The sequence below is a fragment of the Babjeviella inositovora genome, assembly GCF_001661335.1.
Source record: "Babjeviella inositovora NRRL Y-12698 unplaced genomic scaffold BABINscaffold_5, whole genome shotgun sequence".
NCBI lineage: Eukaryota > Fungi > Ascomycota > Pichiomycetes > Serinales > Babjeviella > Babjeviella inositovora.
In genome coordinates, this window is record NW_017566842.1 from 547139 (window position 1) to 568184 (window position 21046).

Below are 21046 nucleotides of genomic sequence, written 5' to 3' on the forward strand. Positions count from 1 at the left end.
AGGATTCAGGGGCAGCTCAGAACCACACATCCTAGCAAATTAGCCTTTGCATTATACTTTTGCATGTGGGATTGAGTTCTAGACTGCTTCCAAGACTGAACGCAACATTTTAGGATAAGCACGAATAGGGAAATTTACCTATCGTACGCGCGGCCCCAGTTTAGGCTCACCGGTAGATTGCCTTTTAGACTTTTACAGCCAAGGAACCACTTGTAGCCTAATCTAGCTAGCGAAAGGCTGACCATACTACAAGGCTCCTACCTGAGTATCTTTCCAGAGCCGCTAATCCGGAAACTCCGCTGAAATAACAAGCTTAGTAATGGCGCGAAACGTAAAAGCTCCAGCTTTCTCGCATGGCCCGGACTAGACTCTAAGGGCTATTGAGCAACATATCAAAACGACAAAGCTGGGAAACAATGGTGTCTAGTAGATATTCTATTGCAGTTAAAAACAATAAGACGCATAGTAGTCTGAAACAGAGCATCAAGCCTGATAGTCTTTGTCCTCTCTTCGGCCAGTGGATATCCGAGTATAGTAAAAAGTTCCACTGTGTAGGGGGCAACGCTGCACCTATTCTGATCTGAACTCGTCTAACTTGCTGCTAGTAATTATGCGGTCCGCAGGTATACTTGGGTCTGTAATATCCGCACTGGCGTAAGTCTTTGTTAGTATATCTGTTAGTCTGTTGGTACATCTATCTGTTGCCGATGACTCTACGGCTGTGTTTGGCTCTGCATTCCCGGAGTGTTATACACCCAGGCAGCGCTATTGCCCAGACTTTTTAAAGGGTACAACGGGATAATTTGTTTGGCAGCTGTGGAGTGAGTATTGTGTTTCAACCAATGTCTAACATATGCCTTTGCTGTGGCATCAAAAGGTTAGGGTCTAGCTTGGTTTGTGCTACACAAAGATCGATCTGGCACAAAAGTGATTGATGCCCTGAACAATATGTAAGTACACGGCTAAAATTGAACGAGCCGAATATACGAAGCTTGAAGATAACTTTTAATAGTTTCGGTTGCCATATCAAACATTGTGTTACCAGTCTCCTTAGCACATGCAGAAATCGAACACGACTGTCCAAATTCATGTTTTGCGCATGAACTACGATTTACGTACATACCAAAAAATATATGGGTTATTGTGACGGTGTATGTCTGTTTCGGAAGACAAGAACAGGCGACATATCAAATACCATTGGCCCTCCAAAGCAACACATGGGGAGCTAACCCAAAGTGTGTATAAGCCCCTTATTTCGCGAGTCAGTGCATGATCCAAATGCAGCCACCCGTGCTACATGAGCCAATTTATGGCACAGACATAACAGACTACCTCCATTACCGTAGCGACACAGCACCTTATCTACACTATAGCGATCTACCAAGATCTGCTCCATGAGAGGATAATTCACGCCGCGGAGGAAAAACCTCTCCCTACTGTGCAGCCCGATCAGGTAATTGCTCACATGCAAGTCCAAAAACGGGTGGGAATCTGGAGCACGTGCGTCTGCTTTGGATACGAATATGGGCAGAAAGCACTGCACCACAGAATGTACATAAGCCGCAAAAGACGGCCATTTACCGCCCTCCCACATGTAATCCTACGCTTGTCATCGTAGTAATAGAATAACTAAAGCGGTGGACTAAACAGAGGCTCTCTCTTGCAGACATACGATCTTCACCTACCCTTTTGTCCTGGGAATTTTTCGAGGACATTCTTATGTATGCAGCCACATTGGGAAGCTTATAGCACGTGACCCAATGCTGAATCGCACAATAACATAAAAAAATGGACTCGATTATTTACAACCGTTGATCTGGAAACCACCTTTGCTACACCCCCCAACTATTGACAAATCGGAATTTCCCAGGGTATAGAGTTACCAGAGTTGTTTCCACTTCTATCAACTCCTTTTTTTTTATTTCCATTCCTAACTTTCCCTTGGCTAGCCTTCACAAGTCTTTCCGGTTTGTAACCTGGACCCCTAGGCAGATTAAGATCTGGTACATGCCCCACTCTCTTTGACACTCCGCTTAACCCCTCCTCTATCTCCTTGCTTTCCTTCTATGATATCTTTGGATAAACTCTGCAGCGTGCTCTCGGCGTTGGAACACAAAACAGACAACCTTTTGCACAACATCGTGGACAACTCCGAACTCCTCCAGAGCCTCAACGAGATCAACCATGACATCACCGACTCTGACCGCGCGCTCGACAGCATCACAGCGTCGCTCCAGGAGTCGACAAGGTTCGCCTCCGGACTCGACTCGCTAGCCCTCAGGTCTGAGTACTTCGAAGCGCAGTTGAATGTCTTGGAGTACCAGCACCTAATGGGCAGAAACCGGCTCTTTGGTCTGGGCCAGGAAGCCTCAGGGTTAGACTGGTCGCAGACCGAGTCGTCGCTTGAGGAGTTGTTCTTAGAGTTCCAGACGTTGACCAAGTCTATGAAGGCTGCTGATAGGCCCAGTGATGCCATTGATAAGCCTGGGACAGGTTTTACGCCCAGAAGCTTCCACACACCAAAGCGTCAGAGTGACTCCTCTAAGGAAGGCCATCTAGTGGCCGATCAGCTTTCGCTCTCAGAGGTCAACTCCTTCACATACACAGCCACGCCGCCGATGCTTCCGCGCGAAGAGACTATCCGTTTGAAGCCGATAACGTGCAAGTCGCGGCGAATCACGAAACACAAGTCGCGTTTCACGTTGAAGCGGTCGTTTAGCAACCTCCATGTTGCTAGTGACTCCCAGAACTACCCGATGCCCAGGACAGTCTTTGACCCCTCTCTGGATTTGAGTGTGAGTGCAGAAAAGTCTGATTTGAATGCGCCCAGAAAACTCTCTACCGATCCATTTAGGCCCTTCGATGGGATGGAGAGAGACCAACTTTTTAGCAAGTCGTCCAGACACAATTCTCCTGATCCGGAGTATGCCGGTAGCGATCTCTCTTCTATGGACAAAGCTGCTAGAAACCTCTCTATCTTAGAGCACAAAGCGAATACCCCAGTCTCTGATTACACAGAAAGCGCACCTACTCTAAGCGCTTTGCCCGATTCATTCCATTCTGCCTCCGACAAGCTCAACTTGAAAAAGCACACGTCCTTACCCCACTTCAACCGCATTTCACATGCCAAACCCACCTCAAAGTTGCATATGGCACTCGTGGAAGCCGGCCAGGAGCCTGTTGACGACCATGAAGCCTTGAAACACTACGTGTCCCACGACACTCTCCTCCGAAAAGACCACGGGTATGTCCTCAACATGAAATCAGCTGCCACCACCAGCACCAACGATGACTATTTCACATACAATCCTCGCAAGTCAGTGGCGGCAGACCTGGCACCCTCGCCCATCTCCATGGCGTCCCGTGTATTCGAGCCGAAAAATTACCACAGGCGCCACAGTATCACTACCAGCACAGCCTCACACCACGTCTCGACACCCGCTACAACCTACTCCATGTACGAGGACACCCCCAGAAGCCGAACTGGGAAGCCGAGCCTGCTCCCGCTGGTGGGCTACAGCGAAAATGAAGAGGTATTTGGCGAGAATGTTGTAGACAGTCCTGGATATTATCATTACGGTCCTTACAACATCGATGACTACGACTTTTCGGCGTCAGAGTCCGAATTCGAGGGCTCGGGGGAGGACCACAGTAATGAGGAAGTCCCTAGACCTGTTTCTCGGGCCAGCCGAACATCGGTGCTCACCGTGGATGACTACCAGAGACTCCAAAAAACAATGCTTGGCGCCATCCGCTTGCCTCCGCAGAGCCAGAAATTGCAGATGATCGCGAAACCCACCAAGAACGATATCGAGCGACAGACAATGGGATGGTTAGGCCGCTTTAGCCAAAAGACGGGCTTGGTGCAAGCGTCGAATTTGGGCGTTAGTGTGGCCACCAGCGGCCTTCACACTAACGTAATTTCATCCAATGGAGTGGTGGTTTACCTGAATGAGAACAGGAAGAGTCCCCCAGACAACATTTGCATCAATACCAAGAACATCACCGAGGAAACTGAATTACCGCTGCTGCTGGTGGAACACCGTTTGACCAAGTATCTTACAAAACCGGAACAAGCGTGTCAAAAAGATTCTCAGGAAAAGCTATCGCGGATCGCCCAGAAGCGGGTGTTGTCATTCTGGGCGGACTCAGGAAACTTGCTCACCCACTACCGTCTCCCGGCCTTCTCCGAGCCCTCTAGAGTGCTTCCAACTACCCCGGTAAGGAAAGCTGCCTTGGATATCAGTCAGGTGCTAGTCCGGTCTGAATCACAGCCTCGAAGGGTGTCGGTAGACGCCAACAGCCCGCCTTTACCCTTGCAGCAGTCAAAACAATGGTCATTGTTGTTTGCGAAATTGAAGGCCGCGAAGCACCACAGCTACGAGACGATCCAGCGGCTCGGGGACGATTTGAGTAGACCCATTGTAGAGACCGGGGTGCCTTTACCGCAAAACGACCCAGCTGCCCCTTCCAGACTGTCGATGATAGCCATCAAGCAGAAGAAGTGGCGGGCTGAGGACGACGCAATCAAAGGGTCTTATTCGAAAGTGATAATCGGAGGCGGAAAGAAAAAATTCATTTTTAACGGCAAGGCCGAAGACATCGAGTGGTGCGAGGAGGACGATCACCCGATGATGTCAAGGATCAGCCAGCAGGCCTTGGACGAAATCAGCCAACAGGCTTTGGACGAGGCGCTAGCTAGCGAGGGTTTTTTATTTCAGTAAACTGTATTGGGTTTCTGCTGCCTTATGCTAGCCATGTAACCAATATAAAATGATACTGTTAGTAGCTAAAGCGGAGAGGTTTATCTCTGGCGTAGGAAAAGCACCAGTTCAAGCATTCGACTAGGACGTAAGCGAGTCTTACTGAATTGTTCAGGGGTTTATAAACCAGATGAGTATTTGGTTTATCCAGAGTTTTAGAGTGCCGAGAAATGGCCAAATGCCATACGTGGGTATATATCCCGCGGTGTCCAGCCATGAGTCCAGATCCTACGCAAACGACAGCTTTAGCTCCAGTATATCATTTATTATAAATAGAATTTAGCATCTTGATAGTGATGTATACCGGTATTTTGGGATTAAGCCCCGATTAATTCGAACCGTTCCGATGAAAATTAGAGTAAACACCCACTATGCATGGTTCCCTACAGGCACGCGACGCGTCACTTTCGCGTCTGCATGGACGCGTTATGAATTTCATGGCGCCTGCATTTGCACAAACTTTTCCCGTTGTTTACTCTTACCATAAGTCCACATTCTCAATTACTCCGGATAAAACTTCTATAGCATCATATCTGCCTACCACTTCACACTATGGATCTCCTCAACGACTTGGATGATGTGCCAACCTCCACGGTTGTCTACCACAAGCATATAGACATAGACATTCCGTCGCAGACTCAAATGGACGAGACCCAAATGGACGAAACCCAGCCGATTGTCACCCAACCGCCAAAACTCCTACAGGCCACCAGCATGATCCCGTCGTTTGACCTCTCGATCCTCGATAGGGTCAAGAGACGCCTCAATGGCGAGCCCCAGAAGGAAAGCGAGGTCACAGAGGTGGCGCAAACGGAGAAGGCTGAGGCAATCCAAGCCATACCTGGGTCACGGGTCAACCAGGAGTATCCCCGGGTCCAGAACGTTTCCAAGGCCATTTCTTATGGAGAAAAGCCAGCGGTTCCGGCCCAGACTTTGAGGACAAACTTTCTTGATTCTCTCTTCTCTGACGACGAGATCTCACAGCCACAGTCCCCACCGAACAAGGAATCGTTCCATGTTGAGGCTTCGACCCAAGAATCCTTTGATGTATCACAAAATAACAAGGAATCCCCACAATCTACTGCCGAACTCGCTGTTTCACGCGAAGAAAAAATCTCGCTTCTCGCAGAAAAGAGACGCGCCGCACGCGCGGAAGAGACGCGCCGCTTACAAGAAGAGATCTTCAACCAAACCCTCACAGACGAAGAAAACGAACTTGCTGACACGCTGGTGGTTTCCTCCGGCCACAAACGAGTCTCGCGCAAGGAAGCCGCGGAGTTGGAGCTAGCCACGCTCGAGATCCAGCGGGAAACGGTGTTCAAGAGACGGATCAGACCAGTAAAAAGCTCCAAAACCGCGTTTGTCAGCGCGTTCATCGGCTCTTCGCAGCCCAGTAGTCCCTTGATCGAGGCCGCACACCGCAGCAGTCCTGTGACGTCGCCGATGAGGGGTGACAAGCCCCTGGATGGCTCCGATGACGATGTGACAGCCAATGGGTTGGATCTTTTAGCCAAGCCGGGCGCTACGAATTCGCTGGAACCAGGAGCTGCGGATTTCGTTTTGAGTAACCCGTTGGGGGCTTACAAGATCAGGCTCCAGGAGGAGCTCGCGCGCAACGCGTCGTCACGGCTCGTTGACTTGGACTCGGACGAGGATCTCAGCGAGCTCAAAACACTCACATCCAAGGCCAACCGTTTGGAAGTCAAGCACCGGTTCCAGCGGCGAAACATGGCCAAGTCGTCGGTGTCCTGCGCGGTTTTGCGTCAGACCCCGACGGCTGGTGCTGCTCTCAAGGACTCTGGCCGTAAAACCATGTTTGCGGCGCTCCATGCGAAACACCGTGCCCAGTTGCTTCAGGAAAAGAAGCAAACACTCGATTTGGGCGGCGTGCAGATCCAGGAGTTGGAGAAGGAACACCAGGAGATGGAGAACTTGTTAGAGCGGGAAATTGAGAGAAATCGCCGGCTCCGCCAGAGAGAGAAACAGAGGGAGAGAGAGGCTGAGGCGGAAGAGAAGGGTACTGATTCAGAGGTTCCAGAGTCAGAAGCTGAGTCTGGGAGCGAGGCTGAGTCTGGGAGTGACGCCGAGACTGGAAGCGAAGCTGAGACTGGAAGCGACGACTCAGCCTCTGAGGAAACGGTTTCCAAGGTGAAAAAGCGGGTCAGGATCTTGTCTGACGACGAGGATGATGAGATCAGAGACAATATCATAGCCAAAGCGACTAGTGGTATTTTCCCCGAAACCCAGAAAGAAATCAGAAGGACTAGTGTCCTGGACGCTGGAGATAATGATGAGAGCTTCCACCTTGGCTCTTATGGGGGTGATCTCTTTGGAAGCATCGCGCCTGAGACCCAAGAGCAGGCCTTGGACGGGGATGTGCTCCAGGCTTTGCGCTACAACGGCCAGGTTTTGAAGACAGTGGAGGTTTCAGAGTATGACATCTCCATGGACGCATCGTTTGCTGGGTATGTGACGAAAGACGCCAGCATGGACCGCGGCGCTATTGAGGAGGATCTCCAGGAAACGCAATTATCGGAGGTTGTTCCGCCAACCCAGACCCAAACACAGAGGTTTCTGACCCAAACCCAAGGGTTGACCCAGACCCAGGTCGATACCCAGAGGGAGAGAGAAAGCTTGGATGCCGGTGCCTCGGGAGATGAATCAGACTCCGTTCAACGGGTCAAGCACAGGGAAGCCCCCCAATCTAACATTCCGGTGGAATCCGAATCCGAAGACGAGGTGATGAGGGAGCTCCGGGTGGAGAAGGAGCGCCATGCGGAACGGAAACTCCGGCTTCTCCAAAAAAAGCGGCGTTTGGCGATGGAGCGGTCGGGGATGCGCCAAATGATGGACCAGGAGGCTGAAGAGTCTGAGGACGAATGGGCTGGTGTGGGTGGTGCCGATGGCGAAATTTCTGACCAGGAAGACTCCGAGGACGAGCGGATGATTGACAGATCGCTCAACATCCGGCTCGGGGAGGCGGAGATCCGCGCAAAAGCCATAGACGACAGCAAAACTGCTGATAATCAGCTTGTCAACCGGATGTTGGACGATTTGAAGCACCATCGGTGGGCCAAACGCGGGGCAAAGTCAGGAATGGGATTGTCTGATGATGAGGACGCCAGTGTGTTGTACCAGTATTATCGGACCAAGACAAACTTCCAGAAGGAGCAGCTTCTTAAGAATCAACAGATGTTGGAGATGTCGAAGAATGAGAGGTCGCGGGCGTTTTTTGAATCGATTGCGGATGAGGATGTTCGGGTGAAGCTTGATGGGAGTGAGGATGATGAGTTTGCCCTAAGCGACCCGGAAAGTCCGATGGATGATCCAGCTGATCCCCTCAAGCCAAAAGAGATTCCTCTGAGCCTCCCGTCGATAAAGCGACGCAAGGTAACGGTGACGTCTGCGTTTGTGCAAAAGACATTGTCCTTCCTTAACGAAGTGGAAGCGGTGCCTGAGGCCTGGCCTGAATCATCGGACGACGAAGACTTGCACTCGCTAAAACAGCGTTCCATCATCAAAACGATCCACAGCACGCCCCAGAAACGCGTCAGTGTTGAGGTGGACGAGTTCCAGGTGCCGACTCGCGTGCGCCTGTTTGCAAAGAGCACCGTGCTGGAGCAGGGCTCCACCGAAAGCTTGGTCACGGTCTCCAGCGGCTTCCGGGCCACCAACGGCTCCAAGGCGTCGGTCACGTATATCCGCAGCGTCGCCCAGACACCGGTCCGCGAGTTGAAGGTGAAGAAAATCCAGCAAAGCGTAAAATCGGGTGCCACGCGCAGAGAGTTGAAGAGCATGTTCTCCGGAGGCAAGTTCACCTAGTGTATTTTAAACGAAACAATCAATATTTAGACCAAGCAATACGATTCTATACTTGCACGTCTATAATTTCATAGTTTCTCACTATACTATTTTAATCGGAATGAGTCGCTTCACAACGTCGACCCGAATACCTACGAGCTTGCGGAGATGAATGAAACCCTTTTTTGTTTAGATACAAAAGAATAAACTCCATTATCTTTACTCCAATTTTTATTTAAACGGTTGAATTGTTGACGGTTTTGGCCTTGTAAAAAGACTAGCTCAGACTTCATTGCCAAATGCGGTAATTCCTCTATACAGTAACTTTTCCGCAGCCCTAAAATTTTTATGCTCATTTCGCAGCCTGACGAATTTTTCACTAGCTCCGCGAATATACCGAAAAACTATAAATTCCGCCGATGCCCCCATTTCTGAACGAATGGTTTCCCGGCAAAGAACAAGCGCCCCCAATGTACCTGTAAAACAGGATATATAGTAAAAGGTACGTTTCCTCCCTTGACTCCAGAATCTCTCTCATGTTGATCGTTTGGCGGTGATTATTTGCATTTATACCAATTGTTCCAACTGAATAACCTATGTTGACAACTGCACTATCGTTAAGTTTCAGCCTTGTATGAGCCTTATCACCATGAGAGAAATTGGAGACTAGCTCCGTTTTACAACAACAACTAACATTCTCAGAGTAAGTGAATTTCACAACCATTATGTCCGGTTTCAAGTGCGGCTATTTCTCTGATGATACATCCGACCGGGCGGACATAGTACACCGTATTCACCACTGATTAGGTTCAGTAATCGCATCTCTGTGTACAAATTATGAGGTGTTGGTGTTTGTGGGGTGATGATAGGTCTTTTATCTGAGCAATACATAGTTTCACTTGGCTCTGGTCCAGACTGAAATATACGAGCGAAATTCTAACAGATTTTCTAGGAATCGGTATTCCCTTTTATTATACGTCTTCGGGTGTCTTGGTGCCTTTCCAATTTCTTACGTGATGATACCTTTTATATTCACACTGTACTAGAACTCTGTTCGGTGACTACAAACATAAAAAAAACTGATTTAATGAATCTGATTTGAAATTGCAAAGGCAACAAGGCTTCGAAGAGTAAAATATATTCCTCGTGAAAAATACTCTTTGTATGAACTATCACCATGTAGACTATGTAGACACTCACTATGACATTGTATGCTCTCAGGTCGCCGCTCCGGTTCTTCCATAAACCCGTTATTACTCAATAAGCACCTCTACCCTATTATCAATTCGCTATTGATAGACCCACCTGAACCACTGTGGCGCAGGCCCGATCGTGGCAACGCCCTCACATTTATGTGCCGGACAGACCCCATTCTTAGATCAACGTGCAGGATATTTATTTAGACGCCAGATTTAGGAGAGACATTTTTCAGGGGCCCTTCTCAACCTTCTTTTCCTCCTCATGTCTCTGATATATCGCCTCCAGATCCGGGGGATCCGGTCTTTCGATCCCGATACGACAGAGCAAATCCAATTTGGAAAGCCACTCACTGTCATTACCGGACAAAATGGGTCAGGCAAAACAACCATCATCGAATGCCTCAAGTATGCCACGACGGGGGACCTCCCACCCAACTCCAAGGGAGGAGCCTTCATTCATGACCCAAAAATCACAGGCGAGCGTGAGGTCCGTGCTCAGGTTAAATTGGGTTTCAAAAACGCAAGGGGAATTTCGATGACAACCACGCGGACGATGCAACTTTTGGTGAAGAAGACGGCGACAACGTTCAAAACGCTCGAGGGCCAGCTTGTAGCGATTAACAAGGGCGAGCGAGCAACCATTTCGACTAAATGCGCCGAGTTAGACACCCAGATCCCGTTGTATCTCGGCGTTTCCAAGGCCATCCTCGAGTATGTCATCTTCTGCCACCAGGAGGACTCCCTCTGGCCGTTGTCGGAGCCTGCGGTATTGAAAAAACGCTTTGACGAGATCTTTGAGGCGCTAAAGTTCACCAAGGCGCTAGACACAATCAAGGCCGTCCGAAAGGACATGGCGGTCGAGGTTAAACTCTTGGAGCAGTCCGTTCAACATCTCAAGGGCGATAAGGAACGCGCGGATAAGGCAAAGGCGCGCGTGGCACAGATTGTCGCCAAAATCAATGCGTACTCCACAGAAATAGCGGATGTTTCCGCCAAGGCGGCCGAAATTTCGGCAAAGTCCGACGCGTTGTTCGCGTCCAACCAGGAGTTTCAGGCAGTGTTGAGCCAGCTCGACACGTTAAAGCGGTCAGAGGCATCGCTTGAGTCTCAGATCACACGATTGACCGCGAATTTAGAAATTTTGACGGCTAATGACAAGGCTTTGCTCGCTCAGTTGGCGAATTCGCTGGAGATTATGGCCGAAAAGGTCAAGCAAGTGGGCGTTATGAAAGGTGATTTGGCCAAAGCGTCGGAGAAATTGACCGCGGCCAGAGTGGCTTACAGCCATGCGATTAGCGAAGAGGGCCAGTTGAAGGCGGCCGAGGCAAAGTATTTCGGTGATTTGGCCGAGCGAAACGCCTTGGTGAGAGCTAATTTGGGATTGGTCTCTGGATCTGACTCCGTAGACATCCAGATAAGTCCCAAGGGCATATCTGATGGCACTCCAGATGGTTTAACGGATGAGGAGGTGGATAACTTTCTTCTATCATTAACCCAGCGGCTAGAGACCTTACGGCGAAAGCATGCAGCGCTTGTCGCGGCCAACGAATCGGCCAGGAATGACCTCCTGGACCAGTTGAAGGTTCTCGGCGACAGCAAAATGCGTGAGGAGCAGCACCGGCTCTACCAGGTTGCCGATATCCGGAAAATCGAAGCCCTGATGGATGAAATCCAAATCAAACTTAACGCTTTGCTGTCGAACGAAGGTAGCATTGCGTATGAAAAATCGCTTTTGGAGGAGTATGCGAAAAAGCTCCTGGACTTCCAAGCGGAGGATGTCCTTGGGCAACTCGCAGCAGACGTGCGGTCGGGCCAGACGAGACAGGGGGTTTTGGAGGCCGAGTTGGAGGAACTCCAAAAGAAGTTTCTGACGGCCAACCGCCAGTTCGAGATCCACGGCAAGATCAACTGGTTGAAAGAGGACGGGCTCCATCGGCAGAACGCGCTCAAGGCGCTTGTGGAGAGCACCCGCGAGAAAGTCGAGGCTGCGGGGTTGACGATGGCGGATAGTGTCGCCGCCACAGAGGTTGAAGTGAGGGCGAGCATTTCTCGGGCCCTGGCCGCGCTTGCCACGGCGAATGCCTCAGGCGAGGATGTCCGGCAGGCGATTTCGTCCGTGGAATCGAGTTCCGAGTACTCCACCAATAAAGTCGCCCAGCTAAAGCAACTTTTGGCCGCAACGCGGGCCAAAATCTACCAGACGCTTCCGGAAGATGTTTCCCTCGACGAGTATGACACGTACGTGAGAGAATTGGAGGAGGACTACCAGGAAGCGCTCGAAGCAGAGAAGCTTGACGTGGCCACGAACCAGTTTATCCTCAAGGCGCTCGAAATCGCCCGGGAGAACCATGCGTGCGCGTTGTGCCGCCGCGGGTTCACCCCCGCCTCGCCCGAGTACTCGCAGTTCATAATGCTTTTGGCGCAAAAGACGGATGCATTCGCCCAGACGGCACTGCAGGGCGAGCTTGAGGAGCTGAAACGTGAACTCGCCGCAGTCCGCAGCGTTGAGCGCGACATTGCCGTCTGGCGCAGCACCGAGGCTGAGTTGCCCGAGGCTGAGGCAAGACGCACAGAGCTTGCGACGAGGCTAGCGGAACTAGCCAGCGATAAGGACGCGGCTGAGCGCGCATGTGACACGCGCCGCCGTGAATTGGCTGCCCTCGATGCGTTGCGTGTTCCCTTAGGCGAGATCCTCGGGCTCGAAGCCGAGGCTTCCAAGCTTTCGGCCCAACTCTCAGAGATGCAAGACAGCTTGAAGGATTTCGGGGGCAGCTCTGTCGACGAGTTGATGGCCCAGCAGCAAGACAAGAGCCAGACTTTGCGCGAGGTGCGGATTCAGCTCAACCTGAGCCTCGAGTTGAAGGATGTGCGGCACAGGGAGCAGTTGCGGTTGGAAAACAACGTGAAGGACAAGCGGTTGACGATTAGCAATCTCGAAAGGGAGTTGGTTGAGCGCGATGGGCTTAGCAAAACGCTCGATGAGTGCCTAGACCGAGCTGCGGAGTTGCGCGAGAGTGTTGCTAAGACCGACGGGGTGCTCGTGGGGCTTCAGAAGGAGTTTACGGCGACTAATGAGCGGTTTGAGGCGTTTATGGGGACTTCGGCAAGAGAAGAGGAAGTTTCCCAGACTGAGGTTGAGGCGGTTAGCAGGGTTCATGGTAGCGTTGAGACGCTTGGCGCGAGCGTTTCCGCTTACTTGGCACGCGATGCCGCGATGTTGGCGGTCGCGCGCGCGGAGGTTGGGCGGCTCGCGGAAACAATTGCGGCATTGGAGACGCGCACGGCCGCGATCGCGGAAGACATCACGCGGCTCGAGAGGTCTATTGCCGACACGGACAACACTGAGCGGGTCATTCGCAGCAACTTGGACCTCCGCGCGATGGAGACAGAGGCTGCGGCTATTGCGGAGCAGATTGCGCGCTTGGATGTGCAGAAAGCAGAGGCCGCGCGCGAGCGGTACCAGGAGGAGTCGCGCGCGCTCCGCGACGAGTACACAGTGTTGAACGCGCAGCATGCGGGCAAATCCGGGGAGATCCGCCAAATGGAGGACCAGGTAGCGGGGCTCCGTAACGAGCTAATTTCCGAGTATAAGGACGTTGAGGAGCTCTACCGCCGTGAGTGGGTGCGTCTCCAGGTGAAATCTCTTTCTTCCAGCGACTTGGGCAACTACTCGCTGGCATTGGATAAGGCGATCATGCAGTATCACGGGGTCAAGATGAAAGAGGTCAACCGGATTGTCGATGAGTTGTGGAAAAAGACGTACAGTGGGACGGACGTGGATACGATTTTGATCAGGAGCGACGTTAACACGCAGGCAAAGGGGAACCGGTCGTACAATTACCGTGTGGTGATGGTGAAACAGGACGTGGAGCTTGACATGAGGGGAAGATGCTCGGCCGGGCAAAAGATGTTGGCGTGCATCATCATCCGGATGGCGTTGGCAGAGTGTTTCGGGGTGAACTGCGGGATGATCGCGTTGGATGAGCCAACGACAAACTTGGATGCGGAGAACATTGAGGCGTTGGCGCGCGCGTTGAATCTGATTATTTCTGTGCGGAGGAACCAGAAGAACTTCCAGTTGATTGTGATTACCCATGACGAGAAGTTTTTGGCACACATGGGCGCGGTTCACTACACGGATGTGTTCTACCGGGTGCAGCGAAACGAGAGACAGAAGTCGCAGATCCAGCAGCTTAGCATTAATCATTTGAACGAGTAGTATAAAGGGTTATTTTGGTTGAGCATGAAGGTAGAGGGAAGGACAATTGGCCGAACCATAGGTATGCGAGTCTCGACGCTTGTTCTGGTCCTTTCATCTCCAAGGTATGTTTTTTTTTAGGCATAAAGCTCAAATCTCCGAGTTTTACATAAAATAAGAATCAATATTTTGGGTTATCAAGCTTTCTCTCTGTCCAAATCTGTGAGATTACGAACGCTTAGCGGTAAAATTCTGCAATTACGGTGAATTCTAGTATATTCACCAAGGCTGACGGCGAATTTCAGAAGTATTGCTCCACTACAGCAATTTCAAGCCTAAATAATCTATATCTCCTTCTAATCTACGCTTAGTTCTTTGTCCTCTCCAAGTACGCCTCATGCAACTTCTTCTGCTGGTCGTAGAGCTTCTGTAACTTCTTTCTCATGCTCTTGGTGATCTCCTCACCGGCAGCATCCTTGGTGGGCATACCAGCCTCGTCAAACGTGGAGTACTTGTCCGTCTCGGATTTGAACAAATCTTCCGGTCTAACCTTGGCTTTCTCATCGGCCAAGCGAGCCTTTTCGGCAATCTCTCTGGCCTGTTGGGCCTTCTTCTGGAGCTTTTCCTGCGCCTTCTGGTCCTTCTCCTGCTGCTGCTTAAGCATCTCGGTCTTTTCCGCGGAGCTCAAGAACTTGACCAAGGCCGGGCCGTCGGTTTGGTCGTCGATGGAGATTCCGTGTTGCAAGAGCTCCTGGCGGACAGAGTCGCTTAACTGCAACAACTCGGCATCCTTCAATTCGATGCCTTTGGTTCTGATGGTGTCACGGGTGGAGGACAAGATCTTGGCCACGGGAGAAACCGTTTCCTCGAAAGACGCACCGTCATCGGCGACGGAGGCATCCGACCAGCCCAAGCCGTCAGCACGCGTGCGGAAACCCACAATCGCCAAGATCTGGCTCACCCACTGGGCGTTGCGCACTACGCGGCCGATCTTGAGCTCGGAGCCCAACCCGGAAATGTAGGTGTTGGTCTTGGAGACCAAGTCACCAACAATACGCATCACCAACGGCGTGTTCAAGTTGTCACAGAAAGCCTCGTGGACGGCGCGCTTGGCCTCCTCCAAGTCCTCCTCCAACGCGCTTTCGGCGGCAGTGATCTTCTTGGAGATGATCTTGCCCTGGGAAAGGTCGTGCTCGTAGCTGCTCTTCAAGGCACGCACCTTGGTGAAGAACTTGCTCAAGGAGCCCTCGTAGTTCTTGACTTCGTCGATCAACGCCCCCTTGAAGTCCAATGGGTTGTTGTACGGGGTCAATGCGAAACACAAACGCAACTGTCTGGCAGAGTACATGGTCAAGGCCTCGTCGATGGAGATAAAGTTCTTCAAGGACTTGCTCATCTTAGAGCCCTCGATGTGCAAGTGGCCGGTATGGAGGAAGTAGTTGACCCACTGCTGGCAGTCGTAGTGGGCCTCAGACTGCGCCAACTCGTTGTCGTGGTGCGGGAAGGCCAAGTCGATCCCCCCAGAGTGGATGTCGATCTGCTGGCCCAAGATGTCGCTCGCCATCACAGAGCACTCGATATGCCAGCCAGGACGGCCCTGGCCCCACGGCGATGCCCAGGCTGGCTCTCCTGGCTTGGAGCCCTTCCACAAGGCAAAGTCCGACGGGCTGCGCTTCCCAGACGCCACAGACAACGAGCCCTCGCCCTCCTCGATCAACTTGAGGTTGTTCTTGTTGCTCGGTACGAGCTTGGCGTAATCATGGTTGTCGGAGCGGTCAAACGCAACTGTGTCGAAGTAGACGGAGCCGTCCGCGGTGGCGTAAGCGAACCCATTGGCGATGATCTTCTCGACAAAGGTGGCAATCTCTGGGACGTATTCCGTCACGCGGGTGATGGTGTCTGGCTCCAAGACGTCCAAGCGGGCCATATCCTGGTCGAAACGATACTCCCAGTAGGCTGGCAACGCGAGAAAGACCGCAGGATCGTTCACGGTCGCACCGTATTCCTTGTCCAACACCGGCACAATGACGTCCTTGGTCAGAGCCAAAAGAGCGGCCACGTCCTGGGGGTCTTTGAGGGCGTCTTGGGCCGTCGTCACGGTCTTTAAGTACATTGGCAACTTCTCTTCCTTGATCATTTCTGCTTTGAGGTCAATCAGCGCGGCCCATTCCTCCACAGACGCGAACTTGGCGCTGTCTGGCAAGTTTTTTGCAATATACCGGGCCAAACCCTCCTGGGCCTTTGCGGTGACCTCAGACACAGACGGCGCCTTCTGCGTGTACTGCTCGAAAAGATAGTTTTGTCTGGCGCGGATGATGATCTTGTCGTCGATGTCTGTCACGTTCTGCACAAAGTGCACGTCGTAGTGAAAGTAGTCACGCAACACACGGCGATTGATATCGATGGAGACGTAGTTTCTTGCATGGCCCATGTGTGCCGCGTCGTAGACTGTCGGGCCACACGAGTACCACTTGACCTTGCCGGTGGTAATCGGCGCAAACACGTTCTTCGTTTTTGTGAGGGTGTTATAGAGGGACAACGGCTTTACCGCAGCGGCGGCCGTGTCTTGCGGGTTGTTCCACGATGGCATACGGGTAGTTGAATAGAGTCTAGAAAAGCGGTAGAAAGATTTCTGGAGGGAACTCATAAATGCTGGTGCAAGAGGTGAGTCAGTTAGCTCGCGGCGGGAATTTTTCGGGCAAAAATGTCAGTTTGTCACGTGATGTGAAAGATTAGGCATCGTCCAATGAATTTTACTAATGGCGTTCGAGTGATTGATTCTGGAAAAAAAATGGTCAAGAGATTGATTTTAATAGTGTTTATGGATATTTCTCAACAGAGTGGCTGTGCCACCTGAAAATAAAATGGTACCGGTAAGTCAGTGATGTATACGTATAGTTCAGTGGTTGAGCATAAAATAAGCGGAGGTCTAGATCGAGAAGTACTGGAGAATGTTAATATAAAATCGGCTTTGTCATAACGGAAGGATTAGAAGATCGTGAGGTGGGAATAAAGAGGTGGTAGTGATAATCTATTGGGTTAAAGTGTGATGCAATCTTAAGACTATATCTCTAACTTGGTAAAATACATAGGTGGCAAATATCAGTGTTATGAGTATCTCCATCAAAGCCCAAAACGTTACGTGCTATCTCAAGGCTGAAGAAAAAAGGTGTCTTTCTCTAGAGCTTCACAGATATAAGGTCAGCTCTATTTAAATGCTGTCGAGTTAGAAACCCTTCTTTTTTTTTTTCTTGAATAGGTCTAAAATTGCTCCAGGATTTGACAGCACCATTAGCCATCGGTGTTTATATTGACTGTTCTATATTATCGTCCTTATACCGGCAGACCTATATCGTTATCGTTATATCAACAATCCTCTATCAACAGTCTATCGGCGGTCGTATATCGTTATCGCCGAAAGCTGCAATCCACTATCGTGAAAATGTCTCCCTACAAAGGTGTCGAGTATTACACATCTGTCGATATTATGATTACATATGACGTATGACTTTTGACGTGCATGACAGTAGCCAGATAGGGTGCCGGGGTAGATAAGCCTCGTGGCATATCTGTCAACATTTATCTCCCGACGCGCCATTTCGTATCTCAGAGATTTAAATATAGAGTTCGGGTCGACTTGGCTTTTAATAGTTTATTCTCAGAGACGTCCACATGGGTGGCATATTTCAACCTATCTGAGATGAGATTGCTCAATTACTATCTACGCCGCATGTCGATCCGAAATTTGCAAGGTACGGTTTGCTTTTGTAGCATGTGTACCTGGTCTCGGAAGGAAAGATACACCTTTGGGAAACTGCATATCTCTACTAGAGCTCGATTATAGGAATGCTTCCGACTATTGTACTTCCCAGGCCACACCACCCTCACGCTACAAAGTGGAGAGAAAGCACACACCGAGGCACTTGATTCATCGATATACATGCCTCTACGTCAACTCTTATTTTAACTGAACAATATGCCAGCCGTGTTCAAATGTAAACAGTGTACCTTCTCACGATTGCAGACGTGATATATTTACAGTCGAAAGATCTGAGCCACGGCCCCATAAGGGACAAGTTTACCCGTTCCAGTTTTATGGTTATCTGTCTACAGGCCAACTAGAAGTCCTCAACTTCCTGGCTGTGAGAGATTAGAAAGCTATCCGCGGGTAGTTCGCCTAATCTTCTAATATTCATGTTTAGGGTAGCAAACAGGTTTGTCAACTAAAGAGTGCCTAGCCCCGATCCTTTCTTTGTTTACCTAGCCACCACTTACATAGCAGCTTATCAGCTTCAAGAATTGCGTATTAGTTGAATCTGACTCCCAGCAGAAATTAGATTGAGCCATCCACCCTAACTAGCCCTCATCAAAAGATATTCCTGTAGTGTCTCTCTGATTGCATATTCAAAGCGCATGATCACATGCTAACAGTGTGTAGTCTGCTGGTCATATCCAGCTATGACAGTTGGTAATTTACGAGAACGAAGCCACGATAATGGGTTTATCCGTACAGTGTAATCTTGGTGTAACGCCATCTAGCTGGCATCGCTATTGATAGCTCGTACAGCCCCTACATACATAAACACGAGAAACGCAAGTATTGTGCAGCTACATAACTTTATCTCGGGAGGGCCTAAGATAGCACAAGATCCAGCATGGAAAGCAAAAGTGTGGAGAAGTGATAACCAACAACGCGTACATCATACACACTAACAGGCGTCCATGTATACAAACCCTAACACCTCAACGGAGACATCATGCGCGTGGGAGATAGGTGGTATGTGGTATCGGTTTGCTGAATAGAAAGGTCAGAGCTTCTCCTCGTGGCAATTAAAGTTTCCCCGACCGTCTCCGATATCAAAAGCTACGGCGTTTAAGGTCATTGCGTGCTAGTGGTTGTTATAGTGCGATGCGTGAGGGTAGCCTCGGTGGCATACGGCGGGCTGGGCTATATGCGGCGTATGGTAATCACGTGTGTGCCTAGGAGACAGCCGACCGAGCGCCGCTTTCATCGAGGCGGTGTGCCGATTGGAGTGGACACTACGCCCGGAAGGGATAGAGCGAGCCGCGGGCGTGTGCGGTGGGGCGATAACGATTTCAATATCCTGCATGCGGTTATCCATTGCCGTATGACCACACGTCATCTAAGTTTACGAGAGGTCGGCAGATCTGTTACAAGTAAGGTTCCTTAGGGCTACCGAACGAGCCGTGGCTCTACGGAATTTAAACTTGTGCCATACAGGCGTATGGTTAGGAATGACCCAAAGACAATATCTCTGGGCCACCCAGACGGTTCCCGCGCACCCGTGGCTTCGGGACCGTAAACGATCCATTGCTAGGTGGATGGTCAATTTATCCACGTATATAAGCATCTGTACATACTCAGTAGCTGACTAAAATCACCATTCTGCACGAGTTATCGTGAAGATTGCACTGTGGACTAACTTGTCCCTCGTATTTTTTTTTCTCGCTTCCGCAGCATGAGCACCTATAGAATTTGGGTTGTGAAAACAAATGCATACAATCTACTGTGCCTTTTTGGGATGACTCTAATAAACCTTACCTGTTTAATCCGGAGATTCAGCCACAGTATCCCCGCAATCCAGAAGATTTACTATGTTGGAGCTTTTTGATAAAGCGATAAGGATTGTGTAATCCAAATGATAGCACATTGAACTCCAAGCACATTGATAACTGCGAGAAAACCACAAAATATATATTCCACGGCATTCCCCGTCGTCTGGATTATTTACTATAGCAACGTATTCACTCAAAATTTACGGTCACTCATACCGTATCCAAGACCCAGACAATCCCAGTCACCTAAATCGCGATTGCATCGTTTGTCATCGCAAATTGCATATTTACTGCACGGCGAATCCCATTCTTAGAAGCGGCAATAATTCCGCGCTCGCATTTCATCTTTGACGGCGCTGCATCTTCGTGCACCGTTTGGAAGCATCTGGTTTCGACAGAGCTCCTTATCCGCACAAGGGCGAAAAAGAAACTACGCCAAAAAAATTGTACAATCCTACATATAGTTGCCGTGCGCTGAAAATAATTACACCAAAATATCTCAGAGTCAGTTCAGCCCTATAAGGAATATTTCGCTATATTCTTTTCCTCTCGTCCAGTTCAATATCTACCATGAAGAGACCTATAACCTGCACCAGCCTGGCGGTATCCCGGCCCCCCCACCAATACACGCTACTACCAACCCACTCCACTCCAAATAAGCGAGCCAGGGTCGAGACGTTTGACAAGTCGATACCGGAGTTTGAATCGGTTTACAGCCTCAACTCAATTCCCGTTGCACAGATCCCTCGCGAACCTCAGAGCAAAATACCACCAACTGACCAAGTGCAATTCTATGCCCTTGACGAGGAACTACAATACGCAGAGACATTTGCATCGCCCCAGCTCACAGCGGACACACGCACCGTTTCCAATCACTTGTCTCCCTCCACCTCGTACGTCTGTGAGCCAAGGCAGCCAACCACCCTTCACGCACCTGTTCCCAAACAGGCTGCCCACCGTTCGTCCTACCAAGCATCCAACGACTTTAATGACTTAGCATACACCACTTTTGCATCGCGCCTGACGCTTTATCAAAAACAAGCCCAGCTCCGCTACCCCCAGAAAGCATCCCAGCCGCCTTCTGAGAACCGCTTTCTGGTTCAGAGGCCCCCTATTAACTACAACCAGATATACCCGTTTACCGACCCCGCTCAGGCCCATGTGACGCACCAGCTGAAGTTGGCCACTCTTCATTCCCTCATCCTAGGTGACCTTGACTACCGGCTGGAAATCGAAGAGTTGAAGGAAGAGTTGCAAGCCGCCTCGTGTGACGCGATGCTGGAACTCCTGGACCTGCTGCTGTGTTTTTCCATCCTTGAAATGTGAAAAATCCGAAGTTGGCACGTTGAATAATTGGATTTATATTAATAAAAGGACCTTGGTTCCGCGAAAGGCGCTTTTAGGCATATTAGTAATCGAACTGGGAGTTTGACTTTACAGAATCAATAACGTTAGCATCAATTTTTTGTTCTAGTTAGTGCCTTAACCAGTTAGCAGCTGAACTATAA

The 21046-nt window shown here is 50.3% G+C and overlaps 8 protein-coding genes across 8 annotated transcripts; 5 read left to right on the forward strand and 3 right to left on the reverse strand.

The window, feature by feature from the left end:
- Nucleotides 1-363: 363 nt before the first annotated feature.
- BABINDRAFT_161274 (uncharacterized protein) lies at nt 364-973 on the forward strand. Its single transcript, XM_019128730.1, has one exon. The coding sequence runs from the start codon at nt 417-419 to the stop codon at nt 582-584; it is 168 nt and encodes a 55-aa protein (XP_018985647.1). The 5' UTR covers nt 364-416; the 3' UTR covers nt 585-973.
- BABINDRAFT_183335 (uncharacterized protein) lies at nt 836-1715 on the reverse strand (the record flags this gene model as incomplete). The annotated part of the gene is given in 5 exon segments (XM_019131184.1): nt 836-939; nt 1043-1104; nt 1124-1157; nt 1333-1600; nt 1686-1715. 5 exon segments carry the CDS (start codon nt 1713-1715, stop codon nt 836-838), a joined length of 498 nt encoding a protein of 165 aa, XP_018985648.1.
- On the forward strand, nt 1636-4790 carry BABINDRAFT_13181 (uncharacterized protein). Its single transcript, XM_019127053.1, has one exon. The coding sequence runs from the start codon at nt 2067-2069 to the stop codon at nt 4722-4724; it is 2658 nt and encodes an 885-aa protein (XP_018985649.1). The 5' UTR covers nt 1636-2066; the 3' UTR covers nt 4725-4790.
- Nucleotides 4791-5257: 467 nt separating this feature from the next.
- Nucleotides 5258-8773, forward strand: GIN1 (chromatin-modulating protein). Its single transcript, XM_019128731.1, has one exon. The coding sequence runs from the start codon at nt 5316-5318 to the stop codon at nt 8583-8585; it is 3270 nt and encodes a 1089-aa protein (XP_018985650.1). The 5' UTR covers nt 5258-5315; the 3' UTR covers nt 8586-8773.
- A 132-nt stretch (nt 8774-8905) lies between these two features.
- On the reverse strand, nt 8906-9468 carry BABINDRAFT_131837 (uncharacterized protein). The gene has a single exon (XM_019127054.1). It carries the CDS (start codon nt 9286-9288, stop codon nt 8944-8946), a length of 345 nt encoding a protein of 114 aa, XP_018985651.1. The 5' UTR covers nt 9289-9468; the 3' UTR covers nt 8906-8943.
- Nucleotides 9469-9884: 416 nt separating this feature from the next.
- RAD50 (MRX complex DNA-binding subunit) lies at nt 9885-14169 on the forward strand. Its single transcript, XM_019128732.1, has one exon. It carries the CDS (start codon nt 10026-10028, stop codon nt 13980-13982), a length of 3957 nt encoding a protein of 1318 aa, XP_018985652.1. The 5' UTR covers nt 9885-10025; the 3' UTR covers nt 13983-14169.
- Nucleotides 14170-14328: 159 nt separating this feature from the next.
- BABINDRAFT_171265 (cysteine--tRNA ligase) lies at nt 14329-16551 on the reverse strand (the record flags this gene model as incomplete). Its single annotated transcript, XM_019130800.1, has 1 exon — nt 14329-16551. One exon carries the CDS (start codon nt 16549-16551, stop codon nt 14329-14331), a length of 2223 nt encoding a protein of 740 aa, XP_018985653.1.
- A 3557-nt stretch (nt 16552-20108) lies between these two features.
- On the forward strand, nt 20109-20864 carry BABINDRAFT_7767 (uncharacterized protein; the record flags this gene model as incomplete). The annotated part of the gene is made up of 1 exon (XM_019132675.1): nt 20109-20864. The coding sequence occupies one exon, from the start codon at nt 20109-20111 to the stop codon at nt 20862-20864; it is 756 nt and encodes a 251-aa protein (XP_018985654.1).
- Nucleotides 20865-21046: the final 182 nt, after the last annotated feature.